At 39.7% G+C, this 22,142-nt stretch overlaps 1 protein-coding gene across 6 annotated transcripts in view; it reads right to left on the reverse strand.

Annotated features, from left to right (window-relative positions):
* The window catches only part of LOC100773655 (LIM domain-binding protein 2), a 344,587-nt gene that overhangs the window by 35,636 nt on the left and 286,809 nt on the right, over nucleotides 1-22,142 (reverse strand). For all 6 annotated transcript variants that reach the window (XM_027386989.2, XM_027386988.2, XM_027386986.2 and 3 more), the window contains exon 5: nucleotides 21,049-21,132. In XM_027386989.2, the coding sequence (XP_027242790.1) occupies nucleotides 21,049-21,132 (84 nt within the window). The remainder of the gene's footprint in view (nucleotides 1-21,048; nucleotides 21,133-22,142) is intronic.

The following is a 22,142-nucleotide window of genomic DNA, read 5'->3' on the forward strand; positions in this document are numbered from 1 at the left end:
CCAACTTCTGTTGGTATTTACAACATTGATGGTGCAGTGGACCAGCCCTATAGATACAATCTTCCATCCCCAAAATTTCCTTTTCTGTCCTATGAAACCCACCCACTGTGATACAACTTTTCCACACACTTTCCAGGGCTTCCTGAAGTTGAAGAATGATGCTCTGTTTATTATCTCCCTTTTTGGAGACTGTCAGCTCTTCAAAGGAAGGACTATGTTTTCCTCTTTCATGCAGTGGATGATGCAAGGAACCTCTTTGAGGTGAGTAACTTTTTGTTTTGGGTGGCTTTTTAGCAGCTTCTGTATCCTTTTAGGTACCGAATGACAGAAAAGCCTGAAAGTGGATCTTAAGTACCAAATGATAGCCCCCAACTCCATTCACTATTAGCTGCAAGCCTTGTGGGATATATGATTGTCACTCACTATTTAGATTTCAACAAAATACAACACCCTACAGTCTGTTGATGGATTACAGGCAGTGCATATTCCACAAGGAAACAGTAGAGCATGCCAGTGGCAGAGGAGATGCCAGGGAGATTAACGACAGGAATAGGATTTCTAGAAAATCAAGGGCAGCAAGTGAAACCCTAAGCAAATGAGAAAATGGAAGTGTGACATTTTATCTGATGAAGACATATGATATATCAAGGTATTTGTCATTTCTGAAACCAGCTTTATTCATGTGAGACCTAGAACCCACACAGGGATTTGATATCTGCCATTCTGCTCGGATAGTTCTCTAGCTACCACAGAGCCAACAAAGATACTGATCTTTTTCAAAGAGTATTTTCAACATCTGTGACATTTCAAGAATGCCTTGTCTGTGGGTTCTGTATGTTCTGAAGGTTCCAGAGCAACTCAGGGTTTTAGTGTTGACAAGAAAGTGGCAGTAGAGGTCAAAGCCAGCACTTCAGAAGCAGTTATCACACATCTCTATAACAAGATCTATGATTATTCTGTTTGGAAGTGTGAAGAGTGAATAGGAGCATAGGAAGAGAATCAGTTCTCAAATCTCACATTCAGTCTGCTAGTGAGTCCTGCAGAGTCAACATTTTTAATAGATTCAGGACAATGGTCTCCACTGCAGTCACTATGGTATAGACTCCATGAGATTATCTATATGGCTATAAGCACCTATGACTGTCTGTTTCTACCTTCCACCTGTCTTTCCAAGCAGCAGCCATGATTTTCTGAATTACACTCAGACAGAGCATGGCAACCCTGCAATAGTACCATAGTCAGACCCTCAGCTCCCTCAGTAGTGGACAGTGTCTTCTGTTCTTGGCACCTGGGGAAAATAAGAAGTTACTTTCTCATCAAGTCTGTGCCATTAAGATCAAATCAGAAGCAGGAGTAGAGTAGACCCTTGAAATCCCATCACTTTTCTCTGCAATAATCACAAAATCCTTGGTAGTTAGAATTGTTAAAGTCAACTGCAAATTCAAATGACGTTTTAGTTGCATGGGAAGCCAGCTCTTTCAGGTATGTTTTTGTCAGATGTTATTTTATTCTACTTGACACTCTAGTTGGATTTCTTAGACAAAAGGGTAACCTTCCACATATGTGTGCTGGCTTTGGAAATAAGTCCCCACTCCAAATCCTTTCTTCTCTTGGCTCACTTGTTCCCTGGACCTTACCCTTTCATCTGTACAACTGGGCAACAATGTGTCCTTTAGGAAACTGCATGCTTTTATCCTGAATTATATTCACCTGTCTTGCAACTTATATTTCTCTCTATAGGAAATATGCTTTATAGAATTAACCTCCCTGTTTCTATAATTTCCTTCTCTACCACCAATAAACCACCAGTGCTGTTATTTTTCTCTTTTAATTGTTATGAATGCCATGCTTCTCCTCAATGCTATGGATTTCTGGATAGTAAGGAACATATCTCATTCAACTTTTTTTCCTCAGTACCTAATTTGGTGCAGTTTGTTGAATGAATGAGCAAATGAATTCCCAGGAGCAAACAAGGTGAGTCTCATAAATGGAAGCTTGTCATGATTTTATTTTCAAGAGATTTACCTTTGTTATGGTAAGTCATATCGGGGCACTAATGGAGAAGCGAACACTATAGTATGAAGGAAAACAATCATAAAAATTATTTGTTATTATTAAGAGTGGTTAAAAAAATTTGGCACCAAATACTGATTAGGATGGTGGGATGGGAACATCTCTGAACTTCAGGAGTGTAAATGTATCCAAGCCTGAAGGAAATGGCACTGTAGATGCACAACATTTTGTCCATGTTTTTTACTCCTGAATGAATGCGGAAGTGAATGAATGGGTTAAAACACAGGGCATATAAAACAACGAGGAAAATAAAATAAAAGGTAGGCATTTGTTAACCAAAGATTTTATGATAGTTTCCAGAATCCCAGGTATACTAGGTAACCCATCTGAATATTTCTGTCATTGTTATTCAAGTCACATGTGTTTCATTCATTCATTCACTCGTTAACTTAGTCATTCGTTCATTTAGCACATATGTGAAAGCAAGCCTTTACTGTTTCCAGATTGTCTTTTTGGTCTTGGGGATAGATTGAGATAGAAATCTCCCATTTGATGTGGCCATTGTCCTTTGAGATTATATTGTAGTTATATCTGCTCCAGTTCCTGAAGCTAGTGATGGAGAATGTTTGCTATTTTTTGTGCTTGAAGAGTAACAAGGGTTTGCTAAATATATTACTCATGGTATATGCTGATGGATTAATCAATGCATTTGAGATAATGTGCTCAGAGCATTAAGAATGCCATCACTCTGGTTTGACTTTTGTTGCTGTGATAAAACATTCTGATTGAAAGCAAGTTGGGGAGGAAAGGGTTTTAGATTTTTTTTTTTTTGGCTTCCACTTCCAGGTCATAGCCCATCACTGAGGGAAGTAAGGGTAGGAACTCAAGCAAAACTTAAAGGCAGAAACCATGGGAAGGCTCTGCTCTCTGGTTCACTCTCAGCCTCATGCTTAGATATTTTAGAAAGCCCAGGATTGCCTGGACAGAATGGTAGCCTGTCAATTAATAATAAAAAGAATCCATCATAGACATACTCATGACCAATTTGACCTGGATAGTTCCTCAATGAAGGTCTGCCTCTCATGTTGTTATGGGCTCTGCCAAGGTGACAATTGAAGGTAACTAGGACAGCCATAGACTACTGTTCCAATTTCTTTGAATTTTAACTCATTGAGAATTTCTTCAGCTCTGAATACTCTTGATCATAATCTTATTGATAAAAATTTATTCTTACTAAAACCAATAGACTAAACATATTCCAGCTTTATCTCTTTCTTTGTATGCAACTCCCCAACTAGTTAGAAGTCAACCTTCTTTCCTCCAGCCAGGCACTGGAGAGAGTGAATGAAGAGTTACTAGACACAGCTGAAGATGTTTAAGATGATAAAACTGTTCTACATCCTACTGTAATAGTGGATTCATGCCATTGTACATTTGCTCAGGCTTATCTAAAGTACCCAACCAAGAGTGAATCCTATTACAAACCCAGGGCTTGGCTAAGTATGATGTATCAATGTTGTTTCACCAACTGTAACAAATAGATATACTTGAAGGGATGATGTGGGGGAGGTTGGGTGTGCAAATATGGGCAATTTCCATACTTATCAATTTTGCTACTAGTTACCTATGAAGGTGGAAAAAAATAAAAACTACACTGAGGTCTGGCTCCTCCTACAGAGATACTAATTAAAGTGGGCTGGGTTTGGTCTGAGCATCTTCCTCCCATACACCTGCCAAATGATTCTGATATTCGGTAGAATTAAGAGAAACATTACTTGAAATGGACAAAAAGTTCAGATAATGCTCTTCAATTACTAAGCAACGTTCTTCAGTGATAACAAATTCTGCAGCATAGAATTAACATGCTTAGCTGGCTTTTGAATGCTCCACTTGAATTTCTGAATGTGTTTTCAAGGTTTCATACCTTAACTCCTTTGCATATGTATATGTGCACACATGAACACATGTCCTGACACACTAAACAAGTTAATTTATATCTTTAGAATATAAGGTATTGTTTTCTGTTTCCAGGTCTTTGCACAATCTGTTTCTTCTGCCTGGAACGTTCTACCTCTCCCTCCTATCACTACTTAGTTTCTATTTATTTTCAAAACTCATTGAAAGTCCTTCTGCCAGGGAGATTGCTCTGGGCTCACTGAGCATTCCAGGGGTATTTCTGCAGCTACCCTCCCAATAAGGAAGCATCAATTCAAGATGTTCTGGAACACTGCATGTGTTTCCAGGCATCTGACATTGCACTGTCATTAGTCCCATATCTCAACACTATTCCACCTAACTCTGTACTCCAGCAACTGTCCTTCCCCTTCTCTTTCTTCCATGGAAACTTTGCCAGGACAGATTTCTTAGTTCCCCCACATCTCCTTTGATCTCTGCTGTCACTAAAACCAATTAAGCCTAAGACTTCAGTTCAAGCACCCCCTTTTTGTGGATGCCCTCTGAGATTTCTCCTACACTGAAGGCCAGTTTCCACTTGTTATACTCACCCAGTTTCTCTCCTAACTCTGAAATCATGTACACATTTTGGAGAGAGTACATGACACCTCTCTCTCTACCTGGCCACAAACCCATGAGAGCAGAGACATGATTTTTCTTGCCCATCACTGTACTTCTAGAATCTAGCACCACACCTGGTTCCCAGCCCACATCCTTTGAACATTGAGAATGATAATGAGTCAATGTCAGGTACACAGTAACTGTTTAATAATTCACCTGATTACGTTAATGCTATGCCTGTTGAACTCAGGCAACAAACCTTTGTTTTTACACTCACTAGGCTTTGGCTGCTAGGGAGCTCTCCACAAGATTGTTTTGTGTATTATCAAAGCTAATGACTATTCCTTGGGCTTCATCTCATAACCATCTCTTAAAGTATATCAAAATCATCTTATCTCCTTCATAAACCCATGAACAATAAAGACTGTTTATTCACATAGCCATTACAACAGCTAGAAATTGCCTAAAGCCTCTGGGAAATTAACAAGGAAATAATGGTTTTGAGAAGAGTGAAAGACCTCTAATAAGAGAAAACCTAACTGAACATTTGTAGTTAAAAGTTGAATCAACTACATGTAAATATAGCAATGGGGAAATACAACTGCCATTAATTTTATTTAAGTGTATCACTCTTGTACCAACTTACCTGATGAAGTGAATCAACCTAACATTTTTAAGCAGTAAAATCTATCTCAGAACATTACCTGGACTCTACTTTTGGAGAAAGTATATCCTAGAATTTTATGGAAGTCTATGGGCAAGAAAACAAAAATAATCTGTATTAATCAGGTTTTTCGTTGCCCATACTTGTTCATCAGTATTATCAAATCCAGAAATTATTATAGAGAATCGTGTTAAAACTATGGCTATACTTCCCTAAAATGCAAAAATTTCACCAGCTGACCACATTCCCTCAGGACTCCAGATGCAAATTTGTAGATATGTCTCCAAACTTTCGATTTTTTCTTTTGTACTAGATGTATCTATATTATGATTCCAAAGGCTGTTTGGGTTTATGGTACAAATTACAAACCACTGTGTTAAAACAATTTTCAGCCATCTACCCAGATATCTGGATACCAAATATCTCTTTTTGCAGAGGTGTCTCTGCAGACTCAAGTTAGGCTGTTATTTCAGATGATAAAATCTCTAGTGTTTAAAGATGTTTAGATCACACCCATATAATCCTGGCTCCAGGAATTCTCAATAGGGAGCATATTAGAATAAGTGATGTCACTCTATGGAGCACTGTGTCTAGGTCAATAGCTTTCCCCTTTCTGTCTTACTTTTTTTTCCCTGGTCTTTATCCATTATGATCATCACGGTTTTAATTGCAGGTATTCAAATGTTTCACAAGCCTTTATCTCATCACCATTTAAAAACTACTCTGGATGTCACAAATATCTCCAAATCCAACAAGTTAAATAATGAACAGAAGAACTGCACACCTCCCTTCACCACGCATTCCACTACTCCACACTCCCACAAGTGACATTTCTTTTTTTCTTTTTACTTAGTGGAGGCAGCAAAAGTCCAACATGCTCTACAGGCTGAAAACCAGGTGACAGAGTTGACATCTCCTCTCTCATTTTCCTCATAAATTGAATCACCAAAGTGAATTAACTTATCTCTCCTCAAATATTTCAGGTGCATCTTAGTGAATGGTCACCCCTCCAAAGCTTTTTATTGCTTATGATACACTTTTAAACGTTAAGAATTTTATTCATTCTGTGTAGGAAACTCCTATTCACATTAAAGTATATGGAAGGTACAGCCTGAAAAAGAAGAATTGCCAAGAAGTAATTCTTCCCTCCAAAAGCCCCAAGATCAGATGGTTTCACGGGATTAGATACATGTAGCATAAAAGGGAAAGTCTACAAATCCTTGCAAAAGGAGATACCTTAAATGCTATCCAAGTTTTTGTGGAAAAGGAAAGAAGAAATGTTCCTAAAACATTCATGTGTATTCATGAGAATGCCAGAAGTCTCCATACAAGAAAAGGAATAATTTTATTAAAATTTTTCCTTTGAATATGGAAATGGTAAATATTAGCAGTATTTAATATTGAATGTGGCCAGTTAACAGGAAGAGACACACTGAACTAGCAGGGTTTGCTCCAGTGGAATGTTGCTTTACCCTCAAGAAAGTAATATGAAACATTGTCTAGTGTTTTATAGTAGAAAATAGCCCATGTTGTGTGATCTTAAAGTTTTTTTAACCTCTGTGAAAACAAGTTTCTTAAGGTGCAGTGATCATGGTACTAATAGATAATTCTAGCCTAGGCAATGAGCAAATGAGTTGATGCATGCAAAGAAATTACAATGTTACCTTGAATATCAATTGCATCAAATAAGCATTGCTTGTTATTATGTTTAGTCACACAGAAAAAAATAATGCAAACTCCTTAGATACTAGAAATACATCTGATAATATTCAATGCCATTAAAATACTTTTATATAGCTCTTAATAGAGTAAAGCAAGATATTACCTGAATATGAGAAATGAGTCTACCTCACATCATAAGCTACTGTCCTGCTAATGAAAAGGCCCAGAGCATTCCTATTAAATCCAGACACTGAGTGAGTACCTTAATTACACTGGCTGTCATTTAACACTTTGAAATGGTGCTAGCCAATATAACTAGACCAAAGACAGAAAAAAATACAAGAATGGAAAAAGGCTTGGTAAAAATTATCTTCTACAAATGATATAATAATTTAGCTGGAATGCCCAAGCAGATCAATTTAAAACATAAACACTATTAAAGTATTTTAATCCTAATTTAGGTTAATAACAAACATTTCTTAAGAATCCTAAAAAAATAAAATTGCATTCTACTAGATACACATGATAAACTGGCAATACTCTTAGAAATGCAGTGTCAGATTAAGAATGGAAAGCCAAACTAACACAATATGTATTGGAGTCCAGAAGTGGACTAAGAACTCAGTGTGCTTTAGAATATGCTAAAAGCAACATTTCAAACCCAGGAGAGACTCATGTATTAATCAATAAGTGGTGTGTAGATAACTAAGGAGCTAAAGAGATTCCTCATGCTTCATAACTCTTTCCTTTTGAGGAAGATTGATTACTAGCATAGAAAACAACTCCTCAACTTAAAAATGAGCCTTAGAAGACAGAAGAATAGTATATTTTATCGTCACCTCATAGAGGGCTATTACCAAACACAAAACATAAAACAGAAGACAAGGGATAGATGCTGTTACACACACACACACACACACACACACACACACACGTAGCATATATACAAATAGGGTGTATTTCCTTTAATGAATAAATCAAAAGAAATTTTAAAACTTTAAATTTGTAATATCAATTACATTATAGCTAAATTGCTTATGTAAAATACAAACTCCTATTTCTTTTTTTCCTTGATTGAGAATTTCTTTATGTTATTTTTATTAGTTCAAATTAGGAACAAGCTTGTTTCACATGTCAATCCCTTCTAACACATGTATAATGGAACCAGGGGGTATAGCTCAGTGGCAGAGCACATGGCTTACATGTGTATATACACATATAAGAGAAAGAACAGGAGTCCAATAGAAAAATGGGTAAAGGACATATGAATTCCCATGAAAAGAAATACAAATGTCTCAATTTTCAGATTATTTTATTTATGTGCAAGTGTCTGTGTATGTATGGTACAGGTGTGCAAGGGCTAGTGAAGTGCAAAAGAGTTGTGAGATCCTCTGGAGCTGGAGTTATAGAGAATGGCAAACCACCTAATGAGGGTGGTAGGAATTGAACTGAGGTCCCTTGGAGGAGCAGCAAGTACCCATCTCTCAATTTAACAAATTAAACATGTTTGAAGGTGGCAAATTTCTTTTGTAATAAGAGATTGCATATTAAAATGAAAATTAGATTGCTTGTAATATTAAAATTTGTAAAAAATCAGCTGTTGAATGGTGTGTAAAATATGTAATTTAAAATATGTGTATGCACTTACTACATGTGTGGGCACACATGGCAAGGTCCTCATGTGGGGGTCAGAAATCTTTTGTGGAGTTGGTTCTCTCCTTCTACATTTTTGTGAGTTCTAAGGATTAAATTTGGGTCACCATGTTGTGTGGCAAGAGGTATCACCCACTGAGACACTCGCTGGATCCACATAGACATTTTCATACCCCACTGTTAAAATAGAAACTTGATACACCCACAATGCTGAATAACTTGACAACATGTATCAGAAAATACAATGCACACCTTTTCATCTGGCAAATTGACTTTCTGGATTATTTCCCCTACAGATTTAGTTCTTTTATTTGCCTCTGTGCAAAAGTCTAATATTAAAGGCTATTTGTGCATCACTGTTAACAATAGAAAGGAATTAGAAACTACCTGAGTGTCCATCATCTAGTAGGGATTACATGCCTTATTATATAGCCCTAGAATGACATCCTTCCCCAGGATATAAAAATAACACAGCATTGTAGGTTCCAATATGTTTGAGCTTGTGTGTGTTTGTGGGGTTGTGTTTGTGGTGTGTGTGTGTGTGTATTGTGTGTGTGTGTGTGTGTGTGTAGTGTGTGTGTGTGTGTGTGTGTGTGTGTGTGTGTGTGTGTGTGTGTGTATTTAAAGCAATATATGATAGAAGAAACACAGAATATGCTGAAAGGGAAAAAAGGCACAAATCTGATAGTTGCAGATATCTCTGGGGGCGGGATGGGTGAAAGGTATAAGAATTTTGTATATTTTAGATTTTGTACTATATGAAGAAATGATCTGCTTAAAATATGCATTATTGGTTTTTTTTTTAAATAATAGGGAGACAGGGCACGAAGTTGTCTTTGGCAAATGACTGTTACATGTCCCATTGTGACATAGAATGGGAGTTGAATGAGAGTGGTGGGCAGTGGGAAATCTTGAAGCCTGGAATTTTTCTATCTGATTGTTATCCTCCCTTAAATATTAGTGTAAACCAAATAAGAAACCACCAGTTAATGGTTTTGACCTGTAAATATAGCAATTTCATCAATTCAGTTCTATATTATTTTCATCTGTGCAAATTAGTTTAGAAAGTGATAGTGATGAGAATGCTGGCTGTCACTTTGATTGTTCCTTGTCATCTGAATCTACATAGTCAGTTGGAATAATGGGGATGCAGACCAGCATGAATCAGCTTGGGTCAAATGTTCTGAATAGTGAGCAGCTTGAATGGAATTGCAATAGATTTACTTGGGCTCTTGTTCAAAGCTCACTGATTTGTGAGGTAATACAGCCAAAGTTTAGGCAACAAGGTTTAAGGCAGTGAAAGAGTGAGGTTTGTTTCTAGAGAATCACCCAGCTGACTAAGCATGTCAGTGTGTATACCCTTGTTTATCCTATATATAGCCTTGTGGAGTAAATAATATCCAACCTCTTCCATGCCGCTTTACAGAAACATTTCTCTTTTTTTCCTCACAAGTCATAGTTAATAGATACAGCATAGTTAATGTTGACCACTGCCAGGGTCTTCTGCTCAACATTGTCTTGAAAACAAGTACTTTCCTTCTCAACCTTCCACTGTCAGTCAGATACTCAAAGGCACAAAACTCAGAAGGGTGTCCTGGTCTCTGCCATTTTACATGTTTATAAATTCTGTTTACCAACCTTGGAGAAACTTCCATTTTTCTATCTATACTTTCCACTCATGATAAGACTGTTCAGCAATATAGGAGGTGGTTGCAAATTTCTTCTGGAGGTAAGACACAGGAAGAATCTAAAGGCAAGTTTTCAAGGAAAAGGAAATAAAACCTGACCAATTCCCCAGGCTAAAATCTGCATCCCTTGGGTTTCTGGAGTTGAAGGCTGGTCTACGCTAAATCGTTCTATCCTCCCCTGTCACATAAATCATACACGCTGAGCTAGAAGGAAGATGGAAGAATTAGATGCTCTACAAAGGAGACTTTCAGTATTAGGCTACAATTAACCAAGGGAAGTCTTGAAGGATGTGGGAAGCACTGTGCATGCTTCTCATGAGGAAGGCATGTGCCCTGCCGTATAGAAAATGTACTCAATAGAAACCAGAGCATACACAGTCATACAGTATGTGATTAGCAAATGTTTGTGGATAGAGCCATGTGAATGGAGAAAACCAAAAAATAGCTGCTGTGATAATGCACTGACCCAAACCAATTTGTTCAGGAAAGGATTTATTTGTCTTCATTTCCACATTGCAATCCATTATTGAAAGAAGTTAGGGTAGGAACTCTACCCTAAGGAAGGAACCTGGAGGTAGGAACTGATGCAGAGGCCATGTAGGAGAGCTGGTTACTGGCTTGCTCCTCATGGTTTTCGAAGCCTGCTTTTGTATAAATACCAGGACCAGGGACAATATCACTCACCATGGGCCTGGTATCTCCCATGCAGATCACTAATTAGGAAAATGAGCCACAGGCTTGACTATAACCTGATATTATGGAGGCAATTTCATAATTATGGTTCCCTTTTCTTAGATAACAATAGCTTGTGTCAAGTTGACAGAAAAATAACCAGGATAAAAAACCAATGGGAATCTGGAGGACTACTGGAGTTAGGTTACCATCAGTCGAGGGATCACCAGAGCAAGAAGAGACAATGGAAGGTTACAAGCTTGGTCCTGCTAAAACCCTGATTTGGCCTCCTGATGCCAACAATAAAATTCTGATGACTTCAATTTACCCAGGGGTTGCAAATGGCCCTAGCAACTCTTTAAAATGGATGCATCCACTCAAATCAGAACTCGGTCTGCTTTGTCGCAGTGATTACAAATCCCACAGCCCCATCTGGGCATATCCTGAAGGTCACACTTGCATCTTTTTTTTTTTCCGAGACAGGGTTTCTCTGTGTAGCTTTGGAGCCTGTCCTGGCACTCGCTCTGGAAACCAGGCTGGCCTCGAACTCACAGAGATCCACCTGCCTCTGCCTCCGGAGTGCTGGGATTAAAGGCGTGCGCCACCAACGCCCGGCTCACACTTGCATCTTATAGCCACCCTCTGCTCAGAATGCACACTTAACCTAAAGCTCATGCCCACTCCTTGTTGCTTCAGCTTCCGATCTGGGAACTTGGCATTCACATCCCTATTCATGGCCCTTTACAGTGTCAAAGTGGATAATGGTTATAGAGGCAGCAGCAAGATGCAGCGGCAAGCCCCATCCTGCCTCCCACTCCAATTGCCACTCAATACTGCTTGGCTTCCCCTCTTTATCTTCAGTTTCTTCACCAGTCATTCAACCCTGTCAACTAATCTTGAAGTAAGAGATTATTAGGAAACACAAAGGCACAGAAAAGGTAGCCAGCTGCCTAAGGTTCTACTTCTAGTGAAGAGAGAAGATAGAGCACCAAGGACCTGCTTTGAGAAGGAACTTGGTGTAACAGTGTATTGCTTACTTTTCTTCTTGCTGTGGCCAAATACCTGACCAGAAGCAACTTAAGGGAGGAAGGGTCTGTTTTGCCTCATAGTTCATGAAGGAACATAGTAGGGGAAGGCTTGGCAGCAGGAGTGTGAGGTAGCTGAGCATGCATAGGAAGCAGAGAGAGTGGACAGGAAGTGGGCCCAAGCCATAAAACCCCAAGGCCTACTCTAGTGACCCACTTTCTCTAGCAAGGTTTTATCTCCCAAAAATTTAACAATCTCCGGCTGGGGACCATCTTCAAACACATGTGCCTGTGGTGGATATTTCACATTCAAATCACAATAGAGTAGCAGAATTTTAGTTTAGGTTGTACTATAGATTGCAATTACTAAAATGGGAGAGGTTAGAACCCATATAGCCTTGCAGACTCCTCGTGTGTGTGTGTGTGTGTGGGGGGGGGTAATATGTTGTCACTGGAAGACATTAGGCAGATGGCTTTAAGGTCACCTTCAGGGATGGTTTGATTTTGATTTTTGGTTTTAGAATACATGTGCAAACTCCAGCAAACATAGGGACAACAGAATGATGACAGAAGGCCTCGGAGCTGGGGATTATGGGAAGTCAGAGATAGACAGGGATTTGAGGCATATTGAGATAAGTTAAATCCTGGTTCTGACCCCACCATGCTTTATTCTCTGGGTAGTTTCCAATGTCATCCACTGTACCTATTGACAACACACAAAACAAAGCACTCTGGGTATCTTTGAGAGAACAGCTGGCCTCACCCAGGCCTTCAGTCCATCAATGCTCACAATAAGCTTCTTGCTGTCTGATAAAGGAAGGGATGTTGGTTAACATGAGATTCCAGCTTGTGATTAGCCATCTGAAGGAGGCCAGATGAGTGCCAGGTTCTGTTCAAGCCTTGGTTTCTCCTTAAAAGGAACTACAGATTAGCTCCTATTAGCCCCTACCCCAACACTGTTGTGATGATTAAAGCAAACCAGATCTGACTCTACCTGACAGGAGGATCCAATGACACTAGTCTGTTGCACAGCCTTCTCCGTCACTACTGAGTTGTGAACCTTCCAAATTTTACTTCTTTTATATTAATTACAAATTCATAGTCATTCCCAACCTTACTGCCTTAATGAAGCATGGAGGTATTAGCCTTGCTTGTGCTTCTCTGTTCACATATGGCTTGTTATCACTCTGTTCTCTGAACTCTCCTATAGATAGAGGACAAAGCTGCAGAATTCAAACAATTATGGTTTTGAAAGAATTGGAGTTTCAGGTGGATAGGAAGATGGTGCACAGCAGAGAAGAAGTGTAACCAGAAGTTAAACACACAAAGAAACGTTGAGTCTGGTAAGTAGGTAACATGTGAACTGAGCCTCCTCTTCTGGTTTCATCTGCCTACCCTGTTTCTTCTCTCAACTTAAATTTAAAAAGCTCAAAATCTCTCCCTTTGTCCCCTTCTTCTCCTAGTTTCCTCAGATAATTCCAGAAAATTGGAAAGGACTATTTTCTGAGGGAGTCAACATGGGGCTTCATCTTGCACTTAACTTCACAATCCCCAGCCTTTCCTTAGACTAACTGGCAATTTCCCACATTGCCATGTGCCTTGATTTTTAGTGTCTTGTTTAACAACAATTTTCTCCTCTTTTTCTGTGTCTGAGACTGGGAAATTGCTTTCTTTAGTCCAGGTCCCATTTGTACTTTTGGGTCCAATCACCCATGCCTCTGAAATTGTTTTCAGTCAAGATGACTCAGGTAAAATACTGTTTTTGTTTCATTGTTTGGATATATATCATAATTCATGTCATTTACTATTATATATTTTGTGTATGTATTTATATTTAAGATACTCTAATGGCTGCTCTCTCCAGCCTGACTTAGGAGATCATTGCTTACTAGATGCTACGATGTATGATTACTTCACTTCTTTAAGGATTAATTGCTTGTATTTCCTTGCCATGTAGTCACATGTACTGCTTTTCTATCTCTAAATGCAATTAAAAGTGCCCTTTGGGTTTTCAAGATTTTATGCATTCTCCCTGTGAAGCATCCCTGTATCTCCAAAGGGTCTCCTTGGCCTTCTCTCAGATAGGGCTTTTCTCTGAAGAGGAGAAGGGGGAGGAGGAGAGGAAGCAGCAGGGGTAGGGGGAGAAGAACAAAGGGTTAGAGGAGGAGGAAAAGGGGGAGGAGTGGAGAAAGGGAAGGGAGGGTGAGATGGAAAAGGAGCAGGGAGAGGAGCAGGAAGGAGAGAAGGAGGAAGAGGAGAAGGAAGAGGGAGGGAGAGGAGGAAGAGGCAGAGGAAGAAGGGGTGAGGTCAGTCACACTGAGGTTTTGGAGGCTGGAATCTCAGCTTTCAAAACCTCAGTTCAGGGCTGGCTCTGGAGTCTGAGTCATCCTGCTTACAGAGGAGCGAAGCAGAGCCTTGTAACTCTAAATTCTTGAAGGCGCTATGGCCTGGTTTTCTCTGTTGGATTGTAACTTTAAAATGGGAATGATATCCATTTCACTGTTTATTAGGGGCCCATATAGGTTCGTCAATAATTAACAGAATCTTTAATCATAGACAGTCCTTGAGAAAGGCAGTGTGGGTCTCAGAACCAGGTTCATCCCATGTATGTTATGCCAGTGATAGCCAATTTCCTATGGCCTGTGGTCTTCTAGCCTTTAACCAGCAGCCACCCATCAGAGGAGTATGAGAACCCTCGGATGGCTGTATATTTCAATCAATAGGATGAGTGCCAGGGTCACACATTTGTTTGTATCAAAAATACCAAGTTGCTATGGTAGTTTTAAAGTTCTCATTTTCTAGCCACAGCCTAACTCCATAACAAATAGCTGCAAGCCTGCCATGACCTATGGATCAAATTTTGAAAAACATGCTTTAGTCCTCTGGGGATCTATAATATGCCAGGCACTGCATAAGGCATGGGAGATTTGCCTGGGTAGGTTTGGCCTCTCCAGAATGTCAAAGCTTTGCTGCTGCTCTGTCTAAATGCACGGAGCAAGGAAAGGGCAGCCAGCATTCCGGTCCAGTCTGTTGGTCCATCTTAGTCCCTGTGTGGGATACCTGCTCCATCCTTAGGCTTATTGTGGCATTTAGGTGGAAAAAGCCTCCTTCCCTTATATGATCAAGGGAAATATTTGGCCAGGAGTCAAAGTCTTACAGAAATAGGAAACAAAAAACACCTCAGCAGGATTCCAATGCTGACCCAGCCACACTCAGTCTCCTGGAGGCTACTTCATGTCCTTCTGTTGGGGGTCATTTTCTGAAGTTAATTGCCCAATACTTCTAGGCATTAGACTGGACTCCCTTTGCTGTCAGTAGAGATGACTTGCAGGGAGCAGTGTTCTTTAAGGCATGACAACAACAGCAGCAGAATTCTTCATTTGTGTGGGGAATTAAAGGTACAGGATCAAAACAAAACAAACCACCACAACCAAACCCATATGACTCTGAATCCTACAGGCTTTCCTGCTCTTTCCCACTTGCTACCACCTCTTTGGAAAGGGAAGCTTAAGCTTATTTAAAAACAACAATAGAATAAAGCATGTAGGTGATAATATTGAAAATTTCCAAAAACAATGTTTGTACATTTGCAATAATAACTTTATTCAGAAAATGTATTGCTTATTTTTCTCATTGTTTGATTAAGGGTTCATTTTGACTAACAGTTCATCACAGAGGGGAAAGCATGGCAGGTGGAGTGGAAGTGGCCAGTCATGTTGTATGTGCAGCTAGGAAGCAGGGTGCAGACAGGAAGAAAGGGGCTATCAAACCACAAAGCCTTCCTCCAGTGACTGACTTTCTTCAGCAAACCCCCACCTCCCCAAGATTCCACAGCTTTATAAGCAGCACCCCAGATGGAGACCAAGTGTCTAACACATGAGCTTACAGGAAGAATGCCATATTCAGACCACTAACAGGAGGGACAAAATATATGACACATATCTTAGGCTCTTTCCTTTACCCCACTCCATCCCTCAATCCGTTCTCCCTCTCTCCTTTCTGCTTCTTCTGATTTTCTATATGGTTTCAAAACCACAGAAAAAACCTCAAAGCCATGACCAATCTAGTTACCAATCTAAAGAGCACACCAAATGCAAGAAGCTTAGTCGGCTTCCTGGAGTACTAACTTAGAGTTGGGAAAGTACTCTCCACATGCTTTATCACTGCAATCCTCACTTGTGACACAGCTGCTGTGACATATAATGGACATAGCCATTCATGCATGCAGAGGGCAGGGCTCTGAAAAGTTAAATATGAAAAAATCAATGGCAGCAATGGAAGTTGGACTCCTAGCTACAATATGTGACTGGTACTTAGAGCCTTCTCTGTATGTTGGGTACTTATGAAGTAAAATTCACTGGACCACATGGCAGTCTTCTGAGACATCTCTTTCCTAACCATCAGATGAGGAAACTGAGGTTCAGGGAACTTAAGCATTTTGCTCAAGACCATATAGTTGAGTGAGGAACTGGTAGTCTAACCCTCTGTCAGGAAACACAGTCAAGAGTAACATGTGTAGACCTCAGTGTCTGTACTCACTCATATGTGAACCTGCTTTATGATACATAGTAGTGACCATGCTTTATCAGAGCTGTTTTTAATGATGTTGCTCAGAATGGTTTCCTCCCAGATGATGACTGAGAAACTAATTAAAAAAAAAAACTGGTGTCAAGTACCACAAGAGTAACAAAACTGTGCTGTTTTCTGGGATTTTGTTTTTTACTTTGTTGTTGTTTGTTTGTTTTTTGTTTTTGTTTGTTTTTTGTTTTTTTAAAATGGAGTGTGCTGGATGTCTCTACAATTTTGTTCAAAGGACTGCAGAACCTGGAAAAGCTGTTGCTGCTATTGATGCATAACATATTGCCATTATTGCTCTATCTATCTATCTATCTATCTATCTATCTATCTATCTATCTATCTATCTATCTATCTATATGTGTGTGTGTGTGTGTGTGTGTGTGTGTGTGTGTGTGTGTGTATGTATGTATAAGCTAAAAAAAGAGTAGCATGTGTAAAGGGGTTCAGAGAAACCATTAATGATAGTAACAATTTGAAGATGATACCACCTTTCAACATTAGATAATTAAATAGACATTGTCACCGTCCATACTGTGGTAGCTGTGGCTATTATAAGTGGTTAATATGATGCCATTGTTCACCAAATAACAATAAGAAACCATATGTTGGGTTGAAGAGAAGGCTCAGCGCTTAAGAGTACTTGCTACTCTTGCAGAGAATCTGAGTTGTTTCCAGTACTCATAATGACCTGTAACTACAGCTTCAGGGACATCTGATACCTCTGGCCTCCATAGGCACCTATACTCACTTTCACATAGCCCAACACAGACACACATATATAATATAAAAACTTAAAATACAAATATTCTTAAAAGGGAAGTCACATGCAACCTGATTTCATGAAACAGAAACTGTGCATATGGATGGATCGAGAGTCAGAGAATATACAAAAGGAATATCTCTTAGTTAAGATTCAGGATAATAATTGTCTTAACATTCTGTCAAGTATAACATTTAAACCATAAAATATATATCAGAGTTGCTGAGAAAATCAGGCCAAAGGAAATAGACAAAATAATTACTTAAAAAAAAATCTGTTCTTCAGAGTGGAAAAATGCATTCCCAAAATAATGAGGGGGTGGGAAATGACATTTAGTGTAAAAATTATAATGAGAAAGAACAAACGGAAATGCTAGCGAATAAAAATCTGACACTGGAATTTCAGAGTCAGGGTCTTTAAGTGGAAATTTTGCACATTAGAGAGAGCTAGAGGTTCTTTTTATTTTTCAATACAATACAACCCACTTCACTGCTGCTTAGTTTCCATGGTGAATTTTAGGAGTAACTTTGAAAATTAATCATACAGGCTTTTTTTTTTTTTCTGGTGTCATTCAAAATCAGATCTATCATTTAACAAACTGTCTGCTAACTATTCACTCAAGTGACATTTCCTTGGAACTTAGGAGTTTTCACATTACTTAGACCATGGAGCAAGAGATAAGACAGTAGAGTGATGCTTTGTATATGGGACCTGCCAAGAATCCAGCAAGGGACCATGTGCTGAGGACTCCAGGAATGCCAGGGGAGAGATCCTCATGAAAAGTGATAGGAGAGAAGGATATGGCCTGGGAGGCTTAGATGGGGAGAGAAGGCCAGAAATTGTGTGACCAGCAATGAGAGAGACTGTTTAGAGGCCTGGAAAGAAGAAAGCATGGCCAAATTGCTGAAAATTCTGATGGCTTCCATACTACAGGGACTGGCTACATCTCTCTTTCCATCAGTTCAGTGTCCATTCCTACCTTCAGAGTGGCAGAGTTGTGCTGTGAAACACATGGATGCTCTAGCAGGCTGCCTCACTTCATCTTCCCAGTTCTGCCATTTGATATGCAAAGCTGGGTGCCATATTTCACTTATGTCTCCTGTCCATATCTCATTTTCTCCTGAGGAAGGTGACTATGAATGAAGCTCTTGTGAAACATCTAGACTTCTAGGTTGGGAGCTGTGTGTTGAAGGATCTGGCATACAGCCAGCCACCACACTGACATGGTACCTTGAGAGCCCCTGACCCCTGCCAAAAGGTTCCTGCATTCACAGTCAGGAAAAAGGGGTTGCCCTTCTTCCACTTTCAAAGTCTTCATGAGATAAAACTACAGGACTGTAGAATGTGGTGGCCTGGAGAGGCTTAACTACCCAGTGAAATTGAAATAATTTACAGATAATTGGGCGAGGTAGGGGAGGAGGGATGGAAGGAAACTTTGGCCTTTGTTAATCTAATCTTTGTTAATCTTTGTTAATTCAAAGCAGCTAACAGATGTCACCAAAAGTCTGCCTAAGATCTCACCAAAGGACTAGTCAACTAGTCTGTTATGGATCCCGAGTTCCTGATCTCTATGCAGGCCAGCTGAGGACATGGCATAGAAGGCATTCCTTCTTAGAGGGGACATTGATAGCTTTCACTTCTTCTGGTCCCTGATGAGAGATAATGCACTAGTGAAGGGCAGTTATGTGGGGTCTGTGCATAGGACTAAAACAAACCCAGTCCCCAGGAATAGCTACCCATCCACAGAGCCTGCCACACCCAAGCAAGGCTCACTCAGAATGCAGTGTTCAAAGGTTTGGGGACACAACTCCAGGTGCCCTGGCTGAGTGCACCCATGCTTCCTACCTTCTGGGCAGGTTTTGGGTTTTCTCCAAGCAGACACACTCTTTCAAGTGTGTTATGAATGTGAGGGTGATGGATGAGTTGGTGGGGAGCCCAACTGATTCTGGCTTTTGCCAGGTCTGGTTTTGGTTCTAGGGCCTTTAGGCTATGGAGAGGATCTGCTCTCTTAACCCAGAAGCAGGACTCTGCCAGAATTTCCTCATCACTAAACAGTTGGCAAAGCCCAGCAGCCAGGCCAGACAAGACCCACTCTCTCACCCCTCCTGGCTCCTCACTGGGAATGGTGACCACGAAACCTGCTAAATGCTCAGATGGCTTACATATGTCGCATCTTCTGATGTAGATTCTGTTTTCCATATAGTGGAAACTTCCTGCCCTTTCCTTTGGTTTTCTTGTTTTCATCTTTGCCCACTCCACTCATTAATCACCTTTCATATGAAGCCTTCTCCTGAATGATTTCTCTCCCTGAGGTATTTTTGTTTCCTTCTGGTATTTAACCTCCACAGTGTCTTTTTATCAGTCTCTCCCCTAAAGGATGAATTTCTTAGGGGCAGAAGGTTGGCTTTTTTCTTCATATTTTCATCATCTAGAAATGTGCGAGTGAAACAGAACACTGCTTCCACCACATAGAAGAGTGAGCCTAGCCCAAACCTATTGCATTTCAGCAGGTGCAAGGCTTATACACAGAGCATATTGGATACAAAAAGAACCCACGGACACAGAGTAAATTGGTGGGCAGAGAAGCCAAAGATTCAACTCTGTGCTGGGAGGGTAACCCTGGTGAAACAAATTGCTGCACAGTAAGGAGATAATGTATCAGAGGCAAAGTGGCCACCACTTTCTCAGGATTCTGGAGTACAATGCTTGTTTTGTGAATAAAACCAGATATGCCACTGGTGACTTGACTGTTGGAATTCTATATTAAACTGGTATGATCACTGTAACTCTTTTAGAACAAATATGGAGACACTTAGTATTGTATAGGTAAGACATGTTGCCTAAAACACTTAATATTGAAAAATAAAAACAATTTATATTAAGAAACAACAATAATAACAAAAAAAACCCAAACCCAAGTCATGTTAAATAGAGAATCTGTAAGGCCTATAAATGTCTGCATTACAGCACTGAGTTGAATTCCTTCTGAAGACTCTGCAACCCTGGCTACTTGCCTCAAGTGACACACTGATTCCCTTAGGAGAAGTTGAGTCCAGGGTGAACACAAAGAGGCAGTGAACTCAAACAATGCCACATTAGAAAGTGGACACAATTGCAGACTGAGTGCTGGGGAAACATCTACAGAATAAGGACATGGTTTCTTTTCGAGTAATTAGTTCTAGGAGTTATGCAACTGTAAGAGCAAACTGAACCCTACCTAAGTACAGGTTTGATGCTTTGTTAATTATTGTTAATTAAGCCACAACTCTACCACTACTACACCTACACAAGCGCGCGCGCGCACACACACACACACACACACACACACACACACACACACACACACACACACCACATGAGGGGGACGACACACAGACTATACAGAATATAAATCTGTGCTATGTATAGGTGGCTTTACTAATTTAGTTAACTAACTAACTAACTAACTAACTAACTAACTAACTAACTAACTATTACCACTTGGAATTGAATCCAGGGCCCCTGATGTGCTAATAAAACACTACCATTGAGCTGTATAAACAGATCTCTTACTATGATTTTTATTTTAACTTGAGATAGGATCTCATTAAGTTACCAAGGACAACCTTGATCTTACTCTGTAGCCCATATAGACTTGAACTTATTGTCCTCCTATCTCAGCCTCTTAAAGCTGGGATTATGGCCCATGTTACCCAGCCTGGCTTATATTTCATTTAACTCTTTGGTTTAGTGTACATTAAAGAACAAACAAACAAACACAAAAACTAAAGTTTTTTTTCCAAATTCAATAAAGGAATAGTATCGTTCAATCTGTCTTACCCTGAGGTAGTTGAGGGTGAAGTTTGTTAGACCCATCCTGGTGATATTTTTGGACAGCTGATCCAGGACCTGAGGATCTTGTGCCTAAACAGGGTAGGGGGAGGAAAATTACATATTTCACTCCTATGAGATGGTATTATGAAAACATTAGATTATGTTGTTGCTGTAGAGACATGCACTCTTGACATGGTTGATCTTTCGTGGGGGACAGGTTTGGAAGTTGCATGTATCTAGTACTCATGGATATTTTGAGAACATTTCTGCAAGATTAGGAAACCAACCTGCCTCAGACATGCATTGGATCCAGGAAAAACAATGTTATTTTCTCTGTGAGAGACCCTGGCCCTGTGTCTTCAGATGGGAAGTCACTGAAGTCTGCCGGAAGAACTCTGGTCTGAACTGGAGGAAGAAATGCCTGTGATCTTGGCCAAGCTATGCTTGTTCCCTTCTAAGGTAGGGGTGGTGTTTTTACCATCCATGATGTAGGATACATTTGAAAACTTGTAGCTATCACAAAAATATATTATAATAATATGTCATGTCAAAATCCAATGCATATGTGTGTAAAGTCCCTCTCCACTTGTATTTGGAGAAAGAGAATTTTAGTCCTCCACCTCCATTAAACTGAGGTTAAAAAAAATCAATGTCCTCAATACCTTTCATCTGTTGGATGAAAAGGACAGGTATCACATTTCTGAAAGTATCATGGGATGTAAAGTACCACAGATCACCCCAAATGTTTGGCCAGACCCCCAAGAAAAAAATTCTTTCTGCATTGCACTTGAAAGTGAGTTACTTATTTGTTCCTGTTCATTTTGATTCTCTTCCATCAAATTAGTGCTAAGTAAACAACCTTTCTTCATATTTGCACTCATGGAACCACATCAGGTATAACTAATAGAACCTTATTCTTGCCTGTGCTTTTTATTCAGTGACAGTATCATTCTTATTTGTAATCGTAGATGAAAATGACCATGGAGCAATAGTTTCCAGTCACTTTTGAAATACAGTCTTTATGGACATTGAGCCTCTGTGGGAAGATCTGGTCCTACATGACTCAAGCAGCTAATGACAAGCAGTGTGCATTGTGATTG

This window comes from Cricetulus griseus (genome assembly GCF_003668045.3).
Source record: "Cricetulus griseus strain 17A/GY chromosome 1 unlocalized genomic scaffold, alternate assembly CriGri-PICRH-1.0 chr1_1, whole genome shotgun sequence".
Taxonomy (NCBI): Eukaryota; Metazoa; Chordata; class Mammalia; order Rodentia; family Cricetidae; genus Cricetulus; species Cricetulus griseus.